Raw genomic sequence first — 22,944 nt, 5'->3', positions numbered from 1 at the left:
ACCAGCTGAAGTGGTGAATGCAGGCTCAATTTTGATATTTAAGAACAATGTGGACAGGCACATAGATGGGAGAGGTATGGAAGGCTATGAACTGGGACAAGACATAAAAAATCATTTGGTATAGACTAGAAGGGCCAAAGGTGCCTGTCTCCATGCTGTAGTGTTCTATAGTTCTATTAAAACAGTGAGATAATAAAACTAAATTTCTGAAACGAAGTGATAGACCATTTTAGGATAAAGATTTTGTCAGGATTTAAGAAATTCATTTTTATGAAGGGCACCCCTTCATACGTCTTGGATTGAAAATGTCCGAACTCATCAAGACTTCAGGGCAGGTGTCAGAGGCTGGAGGACCAGCCATCACTCAGAATTGCACTGATGAGAAACTTACATGAAGTCTGCTGTGAGGAAACTTTGCATCTGAAAACAAGGCTCGTGCCTTGATGGCAGATGTCTTGCATGATCTTACAGTTAGTAGGCCTTAACATTGGGATGAATCCAACATTTAAGTTAGTAGTGAATGCAGTGCTAACTTGTGCTCCAGGCCAGAACTCACCAAGGATTTTTTAAAAAATCCTGTTATGAAAGATACTAATTGGAAACCCTTTTAAGGATTAGATCTAGTTGTTACCAACCGCAGAGTGAAAGAAGTTAAACTTGTTGGCAAGCTTTTTGTTCAATGTAAAACCACCAGGACCAAAAGTATTAACAATAATAGGAGCTGCCTCTGCAAAATTAGAGAATTTGGATATTGCTTCAGCATTAGTCATTAGTCACAAGAAGGGCATTCCAGCCAAGCCAAGCTTGACTGATTTGGGAATTATCACAAGTTTGCAAAGCTGCAATTGGGTGAAACACAGCGCCTGCAACAGGACTGCTAACACAGCCAGTCATTCCTGGAGGAAGATGTTCATCAAGCCTGAGATGTAATTTATCTTGTGTATCAGAACACAGGCAAGTTTGTGGTCAGCGGGCTTGAATTTTCTCTGTAAAACATAAGATTTTATGAACTATTTACAATCATCGTGTATGTGTGCCTTGTGCCATTTCATAGACTTGGCCATATTTTGTTACAAGGGCAATGTCATGTTTGGGTGACTTCATAGAAGGCTTTGATTTGCTTTCTCTGTTTAGATGTTATCACCCTCTCAGAGGAAATAAGCTGGATAAAGTTCAATGTGGATATGAATGGCTACTACATTGTGCATTATGCAAATGATGGTTGGGATGCATTAATCAACCTACTCCGGAGAAAACACACAACCCTGAGCAGCAATGACCGAGCCAACCTTATTAACAATGCCTTTCAGCTTGTGAGGTAAAAGAAGTAACTTTTGTTTGTCCATTTGTTCAAATGATATTACGAGGGTAGCTTTTGTAGTTTAATCCTCTCTGATTTCAATTTTCTTGATTTCATAATTTTATATTTCATGCGGATTTGTTAATGCATATACTATTCATGGTATTATTTTGAAAAAACTTGAATGATTCAAGAGAAATCAATTTGATGTCATCAGTTAGCTTTGATCAGCCATTCTCTACCAGGAGCATATGCCCCCACCTTGAGGGCCACAGAACATTTAAGGGGGCATGGACTGAATCCTGAAGAAAGGGGCCCCCAACTTGTGTAGGGGTAAGAGAGAAGTAAGGAAGAAACCAACTAAACAACTGCTTCACTGGGAATTAAAATTTACATTTTTAAAATTAAATTATTTTAAAACGTTTTTAAAATGTAGACAGACAGCACGGTAACAGGCCTTTTCAGGCCCATGTCACCCATTTTCATTCAATTAACCTCCCACCCCTGGGAGGGAGCCGGATCCTCTGGTGAAAACCCACGCTCACACAAGTAAAACGTACAAACTCCTTACAGACAGTGTGGGATTCAAACCCCAGACCCTATTTCTGGCACTGTAACTGTGTCGTGCTATCCACTACACCAACCTTGCTGCTCAAGGGGACCCAAAATCTTATAGAACTAAGAGGCCATGGCCAAAAAAAGGTTGAGAATAGCTGGTTTAGACAAACAACATTAATTGGTTATAGTGGATTATCCAGACCTGTGACAAATCAATTTCAGTGCAAGAAAACGGAGTTGTAAACGCTTAGATTAGAGCATTTTTAAAATGGTGTTGGTTGGAAATACAGACACTGAAAGAGATTTGGTGTCCACGTGCACAGATATCTGCAAAAGTCACAGTCATACAGATAATCATTGAGCTTTAATGGAATGCAAGTCATTCTAACTGCATGACCAGATGTTATGCTACGAATGTACAAAACTTGAGAAATCTAAGCTGTGTGGGGCTTTTTGGGCACCATGTCTGAGGAAGGACAAAGGACATGCAGAGCAGAGTTACTCGAATGATATCCTAGTGGCAAGAATTGAACCAATTCAGCCTGATTATCAATCCCTCGTTATTTAGTTGGAATAGGGTAGATCAGGAGACTGTCTGCTGCTTGTGAAAGGTGCTGCCACAGTGCACCAGCGAGGTTTGAAATTTGAGGTTATGGCATGGTGCTGAATGATACAAGCCAGAACAATTGTAGGTTAATTCTGAAGTTTCACCAAAACCAAAAGACAACCAATGTTAGAATTTGGAATTAAATCAAAGTAGCTCTGGAACGGAACGTTCTTTGCATGCTCTAGGATTTAACTCCAAGTGAATGGGCACTACATGATCTATTGAATGCTTCTCACTTTTTTTCCAATTTGATATTTTTCTGTCACATGATCTGATTGACAAATCAATAATAAAATCTTCCCTTTTACTCAGGCTTTGCATGAATCTTTATTTTATTGGAAAATATCAATGAAATCTCACAAAACAATAATTTTTAATTTAAATTTAGACATCCAGCATGGTAACATGCCATTTTGGCCCATGAGCCCGTGCTGTCCAATTTACACCCAGTTAAACTACATTCCCGGTATGTGGAACGGTGGGGGGGGGGGGAACCCACAGAGACACAGGGAGGATGCACAAACTTCTTACAGAGAGCACAGGATTTGAACCCAGGTCCCTATCGCTGACGCTGTAACAGCGTTGCGCTAACCACTACGCCAACAGTGCTATTTCTAATTTAATAATAGGAATCCAATAATAGATGACCTCTTGGTATTTATTGGCATTAATTTTCTATCCAAATTTATTGCTTTACACAATCTCACTATTACTGTGATTTGCATTGCATGAAAATTGACACCACTTGTTAACTTGTTAATTTTTATGTTTATTAGTGTAGACAAGCTGCCACTTAACAAAGCCTTTGACTTGACGTTGTATTTGAGGAATGAAAACAGCACCATGCCAGTCTTCCAAGGCATGAATGAGCTGGTACCCATCTATAAACTTATGGAAAGGAGGGAAATGGTGGAAGTAGAAACTAAAATGAAGGTAATATTCAATTCCAGAGTCCATGTTTGGTGAGGTGCTACAGATCATGAATGAGGTGCAACTTAATTTTCTAAATTAATTCACGCATGCCCATGGTGCCTGACATTGTGCATTTTTAGCTTAAAAAAAACAAACAGTTAAGTATCTTGTTCAAAATAGTTTTTCTTAATTTTTAGTTCATCCAGGCAAGTTCTTTGCACAGCTTCAGGAAGCTTGGCCTGCAGAAAAGGTGGTGAGGGATGGGTCTCCATGGTACCTGTATTTATAGCATTACCTCGGGGCCAGGAGGGGCTGGAGAGTTTTCTCCAGCCTGGGGTAAGTTCCTCTTCCTAGACATATTGTTCAAATTCCATGTCCTCTCCCCAAGCTCTGATGATAATGAGTTTATTTTGTAGATGCATGCACAATGTTCATCTGCACCAAGATGCTTCAGCCATACAGGCACTTCGTCAAAGGAACACTCCAATAGCATATATTTTAAAATTACCAGACAGAAAGCAATAATAAATAGAAGGGATAGCTAATTATTCAGTTACACTAGTGCACAACAAAAAGTGGTGTTTCAATACAGCAGATAGATAATTTAGTGATTTTTCAGATTTTTTAGTAGGAGTTAATTTAGGTGTCTTCTCCTTCTTGGGTGACATTTTCAATCTTCAGTTAGATGGTTTATATTAACTTCATAGTAATTTTCTGCAGGAAAGACTTTTCTAAATGGGTACTTTTTTATCCAAGGGAGTTGTAAAGTTGTGTAATGCTCCTCGTGGCATTACGTGATGTCCCCCGTAATTTGGTGGTGTTGAAGTAGTTTATGATTAAGACAGTAAGAGAGGATTTGAGAGCCTGTTAAACATGGGGGAGGGGAGGTCTTCTTGAACTATGAGTTGCTGGTCCTCGGGCTTCTGCACCTTCTGCCCACACGCAACAGTGAGAAGAGGTGGTGACCGGGGTGATTTTTGGCTTCCTGTGATGTTGAACTTGCCTGTATTTGTCTCTTGGCTGTTTTTCATCAGTCATTCAGGCTGGCTGTATTGAGAAAAAAAATAATCAATCTTGTCAGTTTGGCCAGCATTCGAAAGATCCACTTTTGTTTTCCTGAAGATTGCACCTTTATTTTCATTATTCTTCACACTGATTCTTAGTTTAGTTGATGCATTTCAGTTTAATGTGATGAACAAGTGCTCATACTAATGGTGACAGGCTTACTACTTCATGAGTAAATGCTCCATTGGGCTGCATCCTGGAAGTCTTGGTTGACAAACTAGGATCACACTATTTGCACACAGCAGTGTAAAATGGAATGGGATGATAAACTCCCTGTTAAAAACAATGATTAACAGAAGGTTCCTTTCTCTAATTCTATTCCAGGCATACATAGTTGATTTATTTAAGAACCTGATCGATCAGCAATCATGGGGCAATGATGGTTCAGTTTCGGAACGGTTGCTACGTAGCTGGCTTCTGTTATTTGCTTGTGTTCGCAACTACCAGCCCTGTGTTGACCGAGCCAAGGAATATTTCAGGAAATGGAAGGATTCCAATGGTACTTTGAGGTTGGTCCCAGATTACGGTTGATATGGCTACAGAAATGATCTCCCATGTGAATTAGTGGATTGAACAGCCTCTGTAACAAATGATTGGGGTTCTATCTTCTGTTGTACACACCGATCACGAGATGGGGGAAATGTATTTGTGTCACACTCAGATTCTGAACTTTGGTTCCATTGATTTAATATCTTAATAAAAGTTAGAAGTTTCACAGAACCTCCCAGGTATGAAGCATGGTGAGAATCTGGGGAATTCAAATGGCAGATTGGATTGAGCACAGATTCAGCGAGTGTCGTTCAATAATTTGCACTCCTATTTAAAAAAAAAGCTGGAAATAAAATCACTGGCCAGTGAAATGATCATGATGTTTGTGCTTCATAAATCCAATTTGTTTAATAATTGTGAAGGACACCTGCTACTCTTAACCCCCAATTAATGTCATTGACTTTAGATAATGATGATGACTTTACTGTCATACACCAAGTGCAACGTGCACATGCTGAAATTCTTACTTGTGCAGCCAAACAGGTACTTCTGTTCTTTTTAAAAAAAACACTCCAATAGTGAGCATTAAATTATCCCAATATGGGAGAAAATAATAAATATATATGAAATAAAGTGAAACTCTGATTATCCGAAATGGTCACTTTTGGATAAAGTTCTTTTAGAGAACTGGCCATTTTTGTTAAAAATAGCCCAGTAGCAACAGCAAATCACATGTAACAGTGTTAAAATACAACAAAAAAATCAAGGGAAGGCTTTTTAAGCATTAAAATAATGTTTAATTCTCACCAAAAAAAATGCTGGCCATCGCTGATCACCGACACTTCCCCAGCAAGGCCCCGCCGCTACTGGGAGCCCAAGGTTCCCGCTCCTGCCGCTGGCAGCCTGACGTCCCCAATCAGTTCGGGTCCAAAAAAGTGTCGGATAAATGAAGATTTCCGATTTGTTTCAAATATCGTCATTTATTGGAAAATATTTTAAAATTATTGGTTAAATGAGAATTTCGGAGAATCTGATTTTTAGATAATTGGAATTGTACTGTAAATATTCACTGTTACAGATAGTGCAAGGGGAAAAAAAGTGCAGGTGTTTCAATAATGCAGACGGGTAACTTTGAAGCAGTCCTCTGAAGTGGTCAGTTGCATCAGGATTGTTCAGTTGCATGAAGCACCCATAGAATTTTTGATTCAAATGGATTGTGATTTGCAAGCCACAAAGTGTAAAATGAAAAATAGATTTAAAATTAAAGTTAATATACCACTTAACTATGACCTAAATATCATACCAGTGTGACCATCCCCATTGTTGGGAAATGCTGATCCAAAGATCAGGGAAGAAACAAGCTCAGATATTTAAACTGAAAATTCACCATCTCATTTTGTCACTGGCATCTTCCCCAACTATATCCTGTTCCTCTCTGTCAAAATACAGGTACACCATCCTTTATCCAGACATCTAAAATCCAGAAATCTCCAAAAACAAGCATTTTTTACCTGGTGCTGGTACAGCAGAGGGAAAGAGAGAGAGAGACAGCAGCACAACTAGGTTGGGTGGGGCGAGGTGGGGAGAGAGAGAGACGGCAGCGCCACTTGGGCGGGCGGTGGAGGGGAGAGAGACGGCAGTGCGACTTGGGTGGGCGAGTTGGAGAGAGACGCCAGCGCGACTGGAAGGGGGTGGATATGGCAGCACAATTTGGGTGGGCTTAAATCTGGCTTTTGTTCTGAAATCTAAAATTCAAAACATGCTGTCCCCCAAGGGTTCCAGATAAAGGACTGTGTACCTGTAATAAGTAAATTAATTCTGAGCAGAGTCGTGTAACTTTTTGTATCTCTCTCTTCCCAAGTATTGAGATACTAAGGCATACTGGAATATGCTTATGGTCAACAGTTCCGTGATCTGAAATATGAAGATGTGAGGGAGAGTGAACAATGCATGTCTGAAACAGTAAATACGAAGGAGTGGATGGAAGGGGGTTTGGAGTCTGATCTGGAGTTATGTAAAAAAATAATTTAGACATAAAGACATCAGCAAGGTAACAGGCCATTTTGGCCCATGAGTTCGTGCTGCCCAATTTACACCCCATTAACCCACACCTCTGGTACATTTTGAACAGGGGAGGAAATTGGAGCCCCCAGAGAAAACCCATTCAGACATGGGGAGAACATACAAACTCCTTACAGACAGTGCAGGACTCGAACCCCGGTCCAGTCTCAATGGGTGGTGCTGTAAAGGCATTGCATTAACCGCTACACCAACCAAGCCACCCTAGGTGCTTGCTTGGAGTGGCAGTTTTAAGGAGGTTGCAGTAAACTTGAATTAGTAGACCTATGTTTTCAAGGACTCCACGGGTTTCATTTATGAATTGTGAGTTTAGTTTGTTGTCATGTGTATGGAGATACAGTGAAAATTTTACCAAGTTCAAGTTTATCATTATCCGACTGTACATATGCAACCCGACAAAATGTTTCTCCTGATCACTGCGCGCGCGCACACACAGACACGACACAGCACATAATCGTGTTTAGCATCACAAAACATTACATTGACATTATCTTAAGGGCATTAAAAGCTAGAGAATGTGTAGATATTGTAAATATTGTATGAGCATTGATCCTAAATGATGTAAATTATTATTTAAAATCAGCACAGTTAGCGTAGCGGTTAGTGTAACACCTTGACAGCACCAGCGATCGGATCCAGGTTTTGAATCTCACACTGTAAGGAGTCTGTACGATCTCCCTGTGTCTGTGTGGGTTTTCCCCAGGGGCTCTGGTCTCCTCTCACTGTTCCGAACGTACCAGGGATGTAGGTTAATTGGGTGTAGTTGGGGGCAGCATGAGCTCGAAGGCCGGAAGGGCCTGTTACTGTGATTTATGTCTAAATTCAAAATTAGCTTTGGAATCTCTAAAAATACTTGTCAGGATTGATTTGATAAATGACCTTGTACAAAGTTAATTTGATTCTTGGAGCCTGAATAATCCTTGTAGAAAGTGGGTGCCTAATTTGTTTCCCTTCAGTCTCTACTTAAACTAATTTGGAGTGTGTTTACAACACCCTTCAATCCTTTGGTCTAGAGGTTTCCCCTTCAACCTGTCCACCCTGCTTCTGCCTTCACGCTTCCACTTACATGTATATCCTTCCAGGAGAGCCCATCACAAGTCATGTGACCACTTCCCAATCTATTACCGATGTTATTGTATGGTGAAATAGCCAAAATCTTGTGCATCATGGTTTACCAATCCAGTTCAGCCTAATTGTATTTTCTTTGAGGATATATTATACCCCAGATTAGGAAGTTCCAGTGACTCAAATACATTTAATTTATTATTCCAATTTAAAAAAGGAAGGCTCATGAACCAAGCTGAACCATGGTAACTTTGTGATGGAGGCACAGATTTACCCCATTAACTTATCTGCTCCTTTCACAGATGCTGTTTACATCATACACATGTTTTTTTCATACACTTTGGTATTCAGTTGAATTCAAAGTTGGTAATTACTCATCTTTCTCTTGTCTAACAGCTTGTCCACTGATGTTGCAACAGCTATCTTTGCAGTTGGAGCCCAGACAACAGAAGGATGGGACTTCCTATTTGAGAAGTATACACACTCCCTCTTTAGTTCAGAGAAGGGCAAAATTAAGGCTGCTTTAACTCTCAGCAACAATACAGAGAAACTTCAGTGGTAAATCACATTCATATATATTTTCTTTGAGCAGAGGCAATCTAAATCTGTTGTAATTAACCACCATGGACTTTCTCTAAAAATACTACAGCATAGTGAATATTGTAAATTTCCTAAGGCAAGTTCGTCCATTGTCAAAAGTACTCTTTATGGGACTGTGAGTGATTCTGTACATCTCTTTCTGTCTTTTGCTCATTCCCATAATTTGATTTGCTTTATCCACTACTTCTGGTCATTTTCATTGCAGAAGTGAGAAGATCATTCTAATTAACTGGTAGAACAGCAAGTAATCAAAATGAGATGAAAATGGAGAGTTGCAACGTGAATATAATTAGTTTTCCCAATGTAGCTGTGGGAGATTAGCAGGAGATGGGGGTTCCAAGAAGAGACAAACATTGGTGTGTATTGGACTTCCTTGTTGTGATCAGCTTTGAGGAAGCTGTTGACTTCCATCATCACATTTCCTTGTGTGAGATTCCCAAATGCTAGCTTTTTAAATTTGAGCCATGGATTTGTCAGTGTTGCAGATGAGTGCGGATGTGATTCAATAAAAAAAAAGTGGCTGTAATTAATAAAATAATAAAAGAAAAGGCCTGGCAATTTTGTGCCCACCATGACAAAGTTGTGTCGGAGCCTGAAGATCATAAGTCCAATAATCAGAGGACATTGAGCACAGGCTCTTGGCTTTTTACCTTAACACCTCGTTAAGGAAAAATCTGGGCAGAGACTAATGTGGCTTAACATTCCCTGTCATTAAACAGATCAGAAAATCTTTACATGAATGACTGTGGGAAACTGTTTTTTTTAAAAAACTCAATGAACTGAAATTAATTTGTTAACTTTAGAATCAAAGTTTAGTACTTACAACTGAAAATTTAAATAATTATGTAGTAGCATTTATTTGGTAATTAAATAGAAATTATGGAATGTCAATTATGTCACAGTAAACATTTGACCAGGATCAGGGTTAATTTCAGATTAAAGTCATTGGGTGACTAAGCAGTTAGAAGCATTAGGTAATCATTCTATTGATTCGATCATGAAAGCATCATAAGGAAGTAGTGTAGTGAAGATGCTTATTTTAGAAGCCAGTTCCACAGAGTGGATTTGCACACCTGTCCAGTCCAAACAGAATTCTGGTACGAGTTGGAGATCAGATGCCAGTGCACTTTGCCTCTCAGAGGCTAAGCACGAATGTATGGTGCTGCTGTGTGGCCAGCTAAATGTTGCAGCTGTTCCTTCAGTTTTAAGCTAGGGATGGCTAACACATATAGCCCAACCCCATTCGTTTAAACGAGTTGGCCAACAGTGATTGAAAGATCTTGTTGATTAATTGGAAGAGTAATGTTCAAGGAGTTTAGTATCAATCACTTCATAAATTTTTATTTGTGGCTTATATGACCAGGGGCTTCCATCTCTTGTTTTACAATCAGGTTAATGGATCAAAGTTTGGAAGGGGATACTCTCAAAACACAAGATCTGCCTTATATCATTGTTTTGATAAGCAGAAACCCAAAAGGACATCATCTTGCTTGGGAATTTGTTGAGAAGAACTGGGAGAAGCTGGTGCAAAAGTAGGTATCATCACATAACTTCTAATAGTTGATGGGCTTCTATTTCGAGAAAGTTTTCTGCCAATGCAAACTATCCAAGTGGCTGTCTATGTATTTTTGTTGCTGCTGAGAGAAGAGATGAAGTTTGGTGATGTTCTTTTGACCTGTAATGTGGGATTATCTCTCCTTCCTGGTGTACTTTGCTTGAAGATGAATGATGTAAAAGAAGGTTCCATTATTGTCATGTAATACTACATTTACACAAAATTCTTTAACTTTGTCTACCGTAAGGAAGACAGAGAGTCGCCACTTTGTCCAGCGCCCCTCACGGAAATGAGGCCCCAGCGAGGAATGAACGTGCGACCCCTGGTTTACGAGACTGTGTAGTTCCTTTGAAATCCATTGGATGGAGCAACACAGGAGCAATAGGATGGGAAACAGGAAGAGTGCTGCTGGGATAAGACCCATGCTACAAATAGCCATTTATTTCTGCCAAGTTTCTCTCTGCCTGTTACATTTGAGGCTTTAACAGGTGCCTTGCATATGTCAATATCTATGGATGGATCAAACTACTCTGATCAGAAATTCCTTGTTAATTTCACACTTGCGCAACATGTGACATTTTCATCACAGTCCCAGGTTCCTTTAATTGTCATGTAATTATAGAAAAACTGTAAAATACATAGTATATTGTTAACATTTGCCTGCCATAAATGCAAACAAAGATTCACCATTAGCATTGCCTGGTGCCCCAAGTAACAAGAGCAAGAGAAGCAAAAAGAGTCCCTTCAGAGACACTGAGTGTCTGTGGATTCACCTCCAGTGCAACCTCATAGATGCCTGTTTAATCCATTGGCAACTCCAGCTCCAGACCTCTGATACATTCAGGAAGCTTTCAGTGCCCAAGGTCCTTTGGGACCCTCAGCACCATTTTGAATCCTGGTTTCAATATTTGGTTGCCATGAGCCAGTCTCAAGCAGCCCGTAGACCAGTGTAAGTCCTTCAGCCAGTGTAAGTCTCCTGCAGTCTGTGTGGGACCTTCAGCCATTGAGCCCCTCGCTGGTCCTCCGCTGTTGTCACCTTCCTGTAGGGTCATTTCCAGGTTCTTCCTTCTAAGTGGGGTGGGGGTGTTCCCCTGTTCCTATTGCCCTGTGCTGGTGTACTGCTCCCTCAGAGTCTGCAATCCCTTGAGGTCCGCTGCCCAGCTGCCATCTTGGGAACAGATCTCCGTGTTTACATGATGTTTAGAAATAAAAACAACTTTGACTCTTTTAACTAGCCATTTAAAGTCTGTATGGAGCCATTGGAATCACAACCGGGCAGTAGGCCACTGCAGAGCAGCACTGTCTCTCCAAACCTTGGCTGCTTATTTTATAAGTCTGGTCATCGTATTTTTGAATATTTTCACCTGGATGAATGTCAGAGCAAAGCAAGCCATTTAGGGTTAAATTTGCTGTATTTTAAAAAAAAAACTGATTGACCTGTTCTCAGCCTTTTAGCTTTCCCCTTGACTAATGCTCTTCACATCTCTGGCTGGAATATTTAATAGAAATTATGATCCCGGATGCTAGGAACTGCTGCCAGGGAGAGAGTCTCTCATCTGCATCTACCCTGTCAAACACCATAAGAACTTTGTACCATTCATTGTGGTCCTCAGTCTCATTCTTCTAGAATATAGCTCTGGTCTGCTCAATTTCTTCTCTTTCACCAAATTTCCACTGAGGGAATCGGTCTGATTGACGTTTACTGCTCTCCCTCTGTCACGAGCATATTGGAGGTGGAGACAAAACCTGTCCACAAGATTCAATATGTGGCCTCACCAAGCCCCCTAAAATTAGAGCAAGTTGTCTCTACTCTTTTATTCAAATCGTCCTGCAATGAAGATCAACATGACTGCTTCCCTTACGAATTTCTAACTGTGCCTGCACATTCAGGGATCCGTGTACAAGAACGACCAGGTAGATCCCTGTGAACCCCAATTCATTTCATTCAGTCGCCTTTCTAAAGAATATTTCACCTTTTCTATATTTGCACCAGAATAGACTCATTCACCGCGTTCTCCACATTCCCTCGGTCATATCCCAACCAATTTATTTAACGTGTAGTTCTTCAAGCCTCTCCATATCTCCCAAACAGCTCAAGGCTCCAGAGCTTTGTGTCATCAGCAAGTTTACTTGTGATATCCTTAATACCCTTGACCAAATTAATTTTATAGATTGTGAATTGTCTGGATCTCCTTCCAGACTTCTTTACATTCTCCCCATAGTTCAGTTTCTGTCCAGCTTCAATCCATCAGCAAGGTTTCTATACCTAGTCTTTTCACGTATCATTAATCTAGAGCTGAGACCCCGGTCTAGATTCTTGTGGCAACCATCGGTAACTGCCTGATCATTTGAAAATGTCTCATTTATTTTGCGTTCATTCAACAATTCCATAATTTTACATTTTCTGTGGTTTTTTTTTAATATATGAAAGGTGTCTTGGAAATGTCTTTGTTTATAGTTCTTCTTGACATCATTATCAGATTCTTATTCTAATCTAATACTATCCTCAACTTCTCAGGATACCTACGCTAATGCCAGGAAGTTTTAATGTTTTTTTTTAACGTTTATCATTTAAAAACATTTTAGTTGAGAATAATGGAAGATTTCCTTTAGATGTTTGCCTTTGTTTACCCATTGGCAAACCTTTTTCATCTCGTAGCACAGTTTAATGCAGACAGTTTGCTCTCACACACGTGTAAATGACGTTACTTTGATTTCTTTCTGATTAAATAAAGGTTGACTTTTTAAAACAGAAATATTGTCAACGAACCTGTTGTGAAGTTTCTATAGCACACATGTCACTCAGGCCCGTGATGTAATTATATTTGGCCCGCAAGATCATATCAAATATGTATTAGAGCTGGCCCGCTGGCCGCCGCGCCAATATAGCACATGCACAGCTAATAGTACAAATCCCAGAATGCTTTTCAAATGCATTGGCGCCGGCCCGTCAGCCCGCTAATCACCCCCACCTCCTCTCTTTACTTTCATTCGCATCTGCGACCTGTCACCCAACTCGCGTGTAATAAACCCCTTACGAAAAATGGCCAAACCAAAGACAGAAAACAGGACCTTTCAAGACAGGTGGGAGGCAAACTCTGACCCCAGAGTTTGATGAACTTGCATCTAAGAAGAGATGCTAAGTATCTGGTTTAGACCCAGGTGCATCAGGGTAAATCACAGTGTAGCAAGCTAAGCTTGGATTAATATTTTCTTTGGTTAACTTTGGACTCTTCATAGTTGAAAGATTGGATTTTCATTGAAGCAAGTTTTTTTGACTTGTTGGCTTGTGAAAAAAATACATTTAAAAGGAGCTTAAAGGCTATAGAGAAATATTATTGATTTGAATATTTTATTTCTCATTTGTTAATGCTTCTGGAAAGAATTTAACCAAAACTACTATTAAACATTTGTTTTAATAAGAAAAAGTTTAACATTACATATGTTGAAAAAAAGAGAAAACATGCAGATGTTGTTGAAAATTTTCATTAAATATTTAGTTTGGCCCACGACTTAGTCCAAGTTTTTAATTTTGGCCCTCTGTGAATTTGAGTTTGACACCCCTGTTCTATAGCCTAGATCATGATCAATGTTTTTAAAAAAAAATATTTCATTTACTTAGGTTTCAACTTGGATCACAATCAATTGCTTACATTGTGACTGGTATTCTCTCCCACTATTCAACAAGACACAAGCTCAAAGAGGTATGAAAATGGCAAAACACACTCATTACACTCCCTTTAGTTATAAATGTATGCAAAGCAAGGCGCACACCTATATAGAAGTTGTGAAGCCTTCACTGAAGATTTTTTTAAACGCTTGGTTCACATTGCGCATGGAAGCCATTCCATAATGCCGAGCCTGAATTCTACTGTTAAAGTATCTTGTCTACTCATTTCCCACTAATGCCAGTACCCTGAGACCTGATCCTGCTGCTGAAAGGTTTCTAACAGGAGACAGCAGATCTCCGGTATCATTCAAAGGTTGCTTTTCATAAAATGTGAATTGTTCACCCCCCTTGATGCACATTCTGCACTTGTGGGCATGTCCATTGTTCGACTGTTTAGATTCAGCAAAATTTGTAAATGGCTAAAAGAAATTGGAGCAGTTCACAAAAATGGGATCTGTGTGATGCTGATTTAAAAGAAATTTACACATGCAGATTACCTGTCAAAGTACTTAGGCCCAAAACGTTGACCTGCTGAGTTTTTCCAGCTCTTTAGTATATTGCACTCTACCCTAGCAACTGCAGATTTTCTTGTTTAAAACTTAAAAGGTATGTGTTGGATTTTGTTGAAACTTGTTTAACGGTTTGCAAAAGTCTGTTGATGTACAGTTGTATTTTTAATTAGATTCTTTATTATGAACATTTGTTCTCAATAAAAAGGAGAAATCTTTGTTTCCTAGGTCCAAATATTTTTTGAATCTTTGAAGGACAATGGCTCACAGCTCCGATGTATTCAACAGGCAACTGAAGCAATTGAGGAAAACATTCAGTGGATGGACAAAAACTTTGATAAGATCAGTATATGGTTGGAGAACCTAAAATTTGTTGATATTATCTATTAATTACAACTCACTAAGGTTGAATCTGGTGCAGGGCTGATTTTTTGGTGCAATTTGCAAAAAAAAAATTACTTGCGCATAGAACCCCATAAGAACACAGGCTGAAGAGAGGTGACTGGATATTTGGGGGCCTACTTCAGTGCTATTTTAGCCCACTGTAGAGAAATCCAGACTTTTTCTGAATGAATGCACCTGTACCCTTCTCAGGATCCACTGATCTTGTCCCTGCCCCATTTCCTTGCCAATTTTATATTTTTTTAGACATAGCACAGTAACAGGCCATTTTGGCCCATGACTTTATGCTACCAAATTAACCGACGCCCCCGGTACGATTGGAATGTGGGAGGAGACCGGAGCCCCCGGGCAAAACCCTTGCAGACATGGGGAGGACATACAAACTCCTTACAGACAGCATGGAATTTGAACCGTGGTCCCAATTGCTGGCGCTTTAATTATGTTGCGACAACCGCTGTGCCAAATTTCAATAGCTGTCACTACCAGTCTTGTACTGAGGCATTTCTTTGTCCTAACTGAAATCCCTTCTGACCTCCCTAATCATTCCTTCCAGCATAGTTCCCCTCTAAAACATCTAATCACCTTAAATATGCTCCCAAACTCACTCCTTCCAAGACCTCCACAGACAGGAAAAAGTGACAATGTGTAAGATTCATTCTGCGAGGCCTTTTTTATGGTGCATTTTATACCTCACAAGCAATCAGTGGCAGATGCCTGGTACAAAGCTGGTGCAGTCATGCATGCAAGATTTTCGTCCTTGGTGGGGGGGTCAATATTATATAGAGAAATGGTAATTATAACATGATAATCTTCTCATGATCACATAGCTGTTTAGTGGGACCTTGTGTGCTAATTCTCTGCTGTGTGTTCTGTATTATTATGAGGTGTGTTTCTAAAGTACTTGGTTTTAAACCAATTCAGGACACTGAAGGCCATGAACCACAGTTTATTCAAGAATTTTATGGGTGTATGTGAAAATAAAACTCATGTTCAACCTTAATATTGACCTTGCAGTTTGTAATCATTGGTTTGCTATTTAATCCTGTGAATCTATTTTAGTGACTGATTGTAGATTCTTATGACTTATTAGCTTTAATTCATTGTCTTCGGGATTTTATTATTTAAATATAAAATATTTTTTGAATGAAATGTATCTCTCTTGCCAAGATGATCTAATGTTTACTAAAATATTGGTGTCAGTTATAGAACAGGGGAATTCAACTCAGCAACTGTGAGGACCAACGTTCATTTGCTCTGTGACCAGGTCTCTACTTGGACCATATATCTAACTTCAGCTTTGAAGTTCAACTTAAGATCAGTTAGAATTTTGATTATTAAATTCATCAATTCTGTTCCTGAATGAAATTAATGTGGAGAATACATTTTAAAAGTGCAACACGTTTACCCTATATGTATTGCTGCAAGATTGGATTTATCATCTCATCCTTGAAGCCCACAAGTTTGATACAGTTTGAGTAGTTTCTGTCAGCCCACAATGTTGTGCTGCCCTTTCGACCCTGCCTCCCATATAACCCTCCACTTCAAATTCCTCCATATGCTTGGTCTAGTCATCTCTTGAATTTCACCAATGTACCTGCCTCCACCACTGAATCAGGCAGTGCATTTCATGCAGTGGGTTAAAAATCTCCCTTGAACTTCATGCCCTCAGGAGGAGGCACTGGCCGTCCACTCTATCTGTTAATGTCTTTATCATGTCACTTCTCATCCTCTCAAGGTGTTGCCAGTTACTGTTAGGAAGAGGCTGCTGTGGAGTGGATGGCATTTGAGTTAGCTGAGTATTGAAGAAGTTGTACTCATTCCTCCAATACATCTGGTAGAAGGCAAAGGAAATTTGGAATCAGGTGGTGAGTGCTATGGCAGGGAGTTTTCTTTCGGTTACAATTTTTCAAGAAATGCTGTAGTCACTTTCATCTCATCTTTGGTCCAAAGCTGAAACCTAAATCGCATGATCATATGGTGATTATTAAAAATGATAAATATTTTAAGAATTTCAAGATCAATAAATATTTGGCTGGAATAAATTTTAATTTTAAATTTAGACATATAGCACAGAAACAGGCCATTTTGGCCCACAAGTCTGTGCCACCCAACATATAGTCAAGAATACCAAGATCTTCCATTAACTAACTGGAAGATCAAGCAGTGATTCACAGTTGATCCAGACCTTTAAACAACAAATTAATGTGTAGATAGTGGGATAGTCTCCAGCTGTGCAGATGTTGCAAGAAATTTTTAGGTGGAGGAATGTTCCATATAAATGACAATCACCCTTTTTATGTTCATTGCATTTTATTTTTAGGTTCTCTTTATACCCACGTGACACCAAAGCCATATTCCAAGTATAAATGAATAGTTGAGAATTGAGCTCAACCTTGCTGCATCAGAAAAATACCATGCATCCTGGCAATTTTATTAAAACTTTTACAGTATTACCTTTAACATTGCTAAATGTTCCAAGGCACTTCATAGGAGTTTGTAAAACAAGCTTTCACACAGTTTCATAAGGAAGGCATTAGGGCATGTGACCAAGAATGTATTCAACGTGATGCGTTTTAAGGGGTATAGCAGAGGCAGAAAGAAGCACTGTTCCGTTAATGAATTCCAAGCACTGGAAATCACTCCAAGGGACCAGAATTACAGAAACATGCCTCTAAAAAGGGTTGTAGGAATAAAGAAGGCCAAGGCCACGGAGGAGTATTTTAAAACTCGTAGATCCAGATTTGGTGGGTTAGGATTTGTGCAAGGAATTTTTAATGAGCTAAATTGGAAGACACTAATCTGTCCAAGGGAGAAGAATTGAGCCCAGAGGTACCACAGGCAACAGCAGAAGTTACAACAGGAGGCCATCTTCTTGATTGTGCAGATATGTTGGCAGAAGCTTATCCCAGGATCAAAATATAACACCAAGGTTATGAATAATCTGGTTTTGACAATTTCCAGGGAAATGAATAGACTTGAGACATTTCCCGATTCAAATTGAACTAAAAACAACTGTTAGACCGCATCAAAAATGTAACACTAATTATTTTTACAGCACATCTTAAGTGATAAACATTTCCTACAAATATACTATCCTTCCCACTTAGAAAAAGAATTTTAAATATAAAATATAGTTAAAGAACCTTCAGAGATCCTAAAATATTTCATACAATGCTGTAAAGCTAAGATCTAAAGTTAAAATTATTCTCAAAGTTGATTGCTCATCACCTCCCCATAAAGTTAAACAGCAGCTCTTTAGAAAAATTGTTCAGAAACCACAGACATTTATACAGAAGCATATTCCCAATGGGAAAAAAAAACTTGCACAGAGGTCAGTTTGTCAACCATGACCTGGAAAGGAAGAAAACAAATCATTAGATTAAGAAAATGGGGTATAAACACTAAAATATTTCTGCTCTCAGGCCAGTAAATAATGTATGTGGATGCTCCAAAATTCCTTTGGTCTTGATATGAAAGGTATGTGAGAGGGAGAAGGGAAATGAAAATTAAAAATGTCAGTCTAATTCCAGAAAGTAGTTGCCAAATAGCCCTTAAAAAAGCTAGATAAGGACAATTCTATATATCCCTTAGCAAAGCAATGAGTAAGATTGTGACTATGGTGCTTCATCCCTCATTTTCAACTCTGCAATCTTTGACATGATCCATGCAATATTCCTTTAACACTTTTTCCAGTTTTATTACCTGGATTGATGCTAATCCCACATGGGATTTCACCCAATGGCTCCTTTTCTAATTCTATTGAGGATTAATCAACAAGCTGCAGCCCTGCCGACATCAGTCACTTTCCTATAATCTGTCTCTTTTCCTCTAAATCTATTCACTGAGCTTTCAGGCTGTTTATTCAATGTTGCCTTAAAGGACAATCAGTTTCCTCTGGTAGGCAGAATTTTGTTGAAGAAGTAGATTTCCTTTGTAGAATCGGAAAGAGCACTTTCTTTGCACTTGTTCCTGTGGAGATATTTGTTGAAAGCCTTCCACCCTGATGTTTTACCAAGCAGTGACTAACTAACATGTTAATTGATACGTTCTATCAATGACTCTAAAGACTGAGTGAGGAATGATATACTTTAATACACATTAGATTTCAGCTGGTCCAACTCCATGTGCTCGAATGAATGGAAGGGGGCAGCGAGGTCACAGGGGGAGGGGTTATCATCAGGGGGAGAGCCAGCCACTTATACACAGATCATCACACTAATGTCATCCTAAGGTCCAGTGTATCAACAAGATGTTTCTTGCGATAGTCAAGTCAGTCACTTAAAAAAAGAACCAAGCTGAAGCAGTGCCAAGAGGACAGGGCAAGAGCATCACCAATGATTTTAAAATGTTTCCAGCGTTTTTAGAATGATCAGTTTGCCAAAAATATAAAAGTGAAGAATTGAGTGTTAACTGTATGTCTGCAATGAAATAAAACCAAAACTATCGTTGCAGATTTCTAAAACTTGAGACTCTGTTAGGTTTGCTTCTTGATCTTGGAAAATATCAGTACCCTTTCTGTGATGGACTTCTTAAACATCCTTATTGTGGAAGATGTCAGCATGAATGTTGAATTAACAGATAGCCACATCCATTTAAAATTCATAAATAGAGTTACCTGCTTCTCTGGATTTAGCGTTTATGGGCTTTCTTTGTAACAGATTTAGCAGCAGAATTTTCTTTTGTCTGTTTTGAAGAATAAACAAGATAAAGTTAACTGTTCTATGAGTATAAGGACACATTTTGGCTTGGAGGTCTATTCCAATTCTTACAAGATTACAGCCCTGGGCCATTGGCTCATTTATGCAACTATCATAACCTGTCTAAAAAGATGGATTGACAAGTGGATATTTTGCAAATGTATTTCCTCAGGAGATGGACACAATGGGCATAGAAGTGAGTCAAAACAGCAGTGAGGTCATAGACCCTATCACAGAGTACAGAGGAGGAGATATTTCCTAACTTGAGGCAAAAAAAAAGTGGATAAATCCCAAGGGCTGACAAAATATTCCCTTGGATGTTAAAGGAGTCTGGTACAGAAAATGCATGACGATTTAAAATGTCCTTTGCCATGGGATTGGAGGAAAGCTAATGTTCCATTGTTTAAGAAAGGCTCTAAGAGTAATCTTGGAAATTATAGGTCAGTAATAGATAGGTTAATGGAAGATATCCAAAGAGACTGGATTTATAAGAGCCTTTGTTCGTGTCTAACCAAGTATGGAGTTTTTCAAGGAGGTTAGCAGGAAAGTTAATGAAGGAAAGGCAGTGGATGTTGTCTACATTAACTTTAGTAAGGCCTTTGACAAGGTCCTGCATGGGAAGTTGGTCAAGAATGTTCAGTCACTCGCTATTCAGGATGACAATAGTGAATTAGATTGGACATTGGATTTTTAGAGGAAGCCAGAGAATAGATGATTACTTTCTCAATGGAGGCCTGTGACTGATGGTGTGCCTCAGGGATCACAGCTGGTCCATTGTTGTTAGTCATCTATATCAATGATCTGGATGAGATTGTAGTACAATGGATCCAAAAAAAATTCAGGTGAAACTAAGATTGGGGGTATAGTGGACAGCAAGGAAGATAGTCTTAGCTTGTGGTGGGATCTGGACCAGCTGGTTAAGTGGGTTGCAAAATGCCAGATGGAATTTAATGGGGACAAATGTGGTGTTGCACTTAGGTAGGTCAAACCAGCTGGGATTAGCATGATAAATGGTAGGGTAAACAGTAGAGGGATCCAGAAATATAGATCTTTAATTCATTGAAAGTGGTGTCACAGAAGGATACAGTCACAAGGACAACTTTGGCTTTCATAAAACAAAGTATTGAGTACAGGAGTTGAGATGTTACGCTGAAGTTGTACAAGAGATTAGTGAAGTCAAATTTGGAGTATGGTGTACAATTTTGGTCACCTAACTCCAAGAAAGATATTGAAAAAGTGCAGAGAAAATTTATGTTGTTGAGGCTTAAAGAACTGAGTTATAAGGAAAAGTTGAATAGATTGGGACTTTATTCTCTGGAATGTCAGAGAATGAGCAAGATCTGGTAGAGGTAAATGCAAGAATGTTTTATTTCCAAGAGGCTGGATGAATTAGGGGACACTGTGGTGAGAGTGTGTAATGAGCTGCCAGCAGAAGAGGTGGATGGGAGGGATGTCGTCAGTCATTGGCATGAGGTGCAGTTCAGCATGGACTAAATGTGTTGATGGGACTGACTCTGTACTGCAGTGCTAATGTGACAAAAGACCCAAAGAGACAAAAGAGTAAGGGGAAAAGGAGTAGAGAATATGAGGGATGTTTTTGCAATCTGATATCTATGTCATGACCATCTGGCCTGGAACATGAAATGCACCATCTCAGAATCAAGGCTAACTAAATTTAGGGTGACAATATATTTTGTATAATTACACACTGAAATACAAACTTGTAGTGGTACACTTGGAGAAGGTGAGCAGAACCAGCACTCACAGCTCCTGTCTTAAACACAACAGCCTCCTATCTACTGGCAACCAGTCACTACAGCCACGGGGCATAGCGACTCAGCAGCATCTGTAGGTCTACTGAGAAGCCCTGGCCTACTCAACGTACTACGTCAGGAGGTCAGAAGCACTTCAGATGTCATGACGCCAGGTCAGGTTGTCTGTCTATATCAAGCCTGATAACACTGTAATAAATACCTTTCACGGGCTGACAACATCAGGTGTGGTCTCATTATTTAATTATGATGGCGTATCATCCACCACAAACTATTTGTTGCTAAACAAGAAAATCTGCAGATGCTAATATATTAATTCTGAGCCCTTACAAATATATTCCTGCCATTGAAAAAAGTGCTTTAATTACATTTTATATATATCTAAGAATTAATTTATCATATAGAAGTGCAGAAAGCATTAGAATGTTTGAAAAGATGATGAAAATTGAATATACACTGAACAGCAGCCATGAGCCCTACCTCTTTCTGTTTGGAGATCTGTGTCACAGAATGCGAAGCTGAAGAAGGGCTGAAATCTGATGAAAGGCTATCTACTACTTCGTCGTTTGTCATTAACTGTCAATAAAAGCAATAATTTAATGCATCTCAGATACAAGAGATTCAAGGTACACAGCAATATAAAGATGAAGCTGATTCAGTTCCACTCTTTGGTAGAAGGCAAAATGCAAGTGCCTTCAAGCTAAACTACCTTTCTCCAAAATTTCAAAAAAACCTTATGTTAGAAGGACAGGAAAATTGAAGGGGCAATGTTAAAATGGAAGCTGTGGAATACTTTAACTTTCATTTTTTATGTACTTTGATCTGTTTCTTGTTTTGCCAAACACAAGGATGAAATATCACACACTCCCCGACTTGTGACTTTCATCCATGCGCGCATACAACTGAATATTTTTTTAAAATAAGAAAAAATAAAATTTATGCGGTTTGTGTTGTATTTGACAAACTATAACAGGGATACAGGGCGTGTAAGAGCCAAAATGTGCATACTTACCTTGTTAGTCGGTGTCCATAGGCTGGGCGCGGCTGTTTTGATCCTGTACGCATGCATAGTGGGGTCGGTTGATGCATGCACAAGAATTAAGGGTGAGAATTCAATATTGTTGGGTCACTTAACTCTCACACATGTGCCAATACACAAACACACCACATAGGCCGTGCCCAGCCTATGTACTCCAAGATGTCGACAAGTTCAGCTAATGAAACGTTTGCTTTAAGACTTATTTACTCCACGTGCGCAGAGAAAATTCCGACTTGTGTCCATTTCAAAATACAAATGATATTTTGGGCAGAATTATGGTAAGTCGGGGAGAATCATTGCATTCTCCAATCTAAAATAATAAGTGGCATATCACTCTTGATTCTGATACTGAGGTGAGACCATGACCTTCCATCACTAGCCTTTATCACAATAACCATATGGAGGCCTGTAATCTGAATAGTGAGGCCATGGTTTGTAGAATTATTGCTCACAAACCCGGCTTCACCTGATCTCCAATTTGCACATTCTCCTTTGACTGTACATTCCAGGCACCCACCATTCTCAGTCTAAAAAAACACATCTTTGACATCATCCTCAACTTAAGCAGATGACCCCTGGTGTTGGCTAGAAAGCAAATACAAGAAAAATGTGCTGGTTATCAACC

The 22,944-nt window shown here is 39.3% G+C and overlaps 2 protein-coding genes across 18 annotated transcripts in view; one reads left to right on the top strand and one right to left on the bottom strand.

Annotated features, from left to right (window-relative positions):
- The window catches only part of LOC138739624 (endoplasmic reticulum aminopeptidase 1-like), a 104,386-nt gene extending 88,575 nt beyond the window's left edge, over positions 1-15,811 (top strand). For 6 of the 7 annotated variants that reach the window (XM_069892062.1, XM_069892053.1, XM_069892036.1 and 3 more), the window contains 7 exons: positions 1,135-1,318; positions 3,242-3,398; positions 4,767-4,951; positions 8,472-8,633; positions 10,067-10,207; positions 13,853-13,934; positions 14,638-15,811. In XM_069892062.1, coding sequence (XP_069748163.1) covers positions 1,135-1,318; positions 3,242-3,398; positions 4,767-4,951; positions 8,472-8,633; positions 10,067-10,207; positions 13,853-13,934; positions 14,638-14,799 — 1,073 coding nt within the window. In that variant the 3' untranslated portion in view covers positions 14,800-15,811. The remainder of the gene's footprint in view (positions 1-1,134; positions 1,319-3,241; positions 3,399-4,766; positions 4,952-8,471; positions 8,634-10,066; positions 10,208-13,852; positions 13,935-14,637) is intronic. The other variant, XM_069892089.1, reaches the window with a different exon arrangement.
- Positions 15,812-16,272: 461 nt separating this feature from the next.
- The window catches only part of cast (calpastatin), a 194,597-nt gene continuing 187,925 nt past the window's right edge, over positions 16,273-22,944 (bottom strand). For 10 of the 11 annotated variants that reach the window (XM_069891956.1, XM_069891995.1, XM_069891984.1 and 7 more), the window contains 3 exons: positions 21,761-21,856; positions 19,427-19,494; positions 17,103-18,162 (listed from right to left, as the gene is read on the bottom strand). In XM_069891956.1, the coding sequence (XP_069748057.1) occupies positions 19,441-19,494; positions 21,761-21,856 (150 nt within the window). In that variant the 3' untranslated portion in view covers positions 17,103-18,162; positions 19,427-19,440. Of the gene's footprint in view, positions 16,769-17,102; positions 18,163-19,426; positions 19,495-21,760; positions 21,857-22,944 lie in introns of those variants that run through there. The other variant, XM_069891947.1, reaches the window with a different exon arrangement.

The sequence above is a fragment of the Narcine bancroftii genome, chromosome 1 (genome assembly GCF_036971445.1).
Source record: "Narcine bancroftii isolate sNarBan1 chromosome 1, sNarBan1.hap1, whole genome shotgun sequence".
NCBI lineage: Eukaryota > Metazoa > Chordata > Chondrichthyes > Torpediniformes > Narcinidae > Narcine > Narcine bancroftii.
Note: the sequence above shows the minus strand (reverse complement) of the source record. Positions and strands in the feature narration are given on the sequence as shown.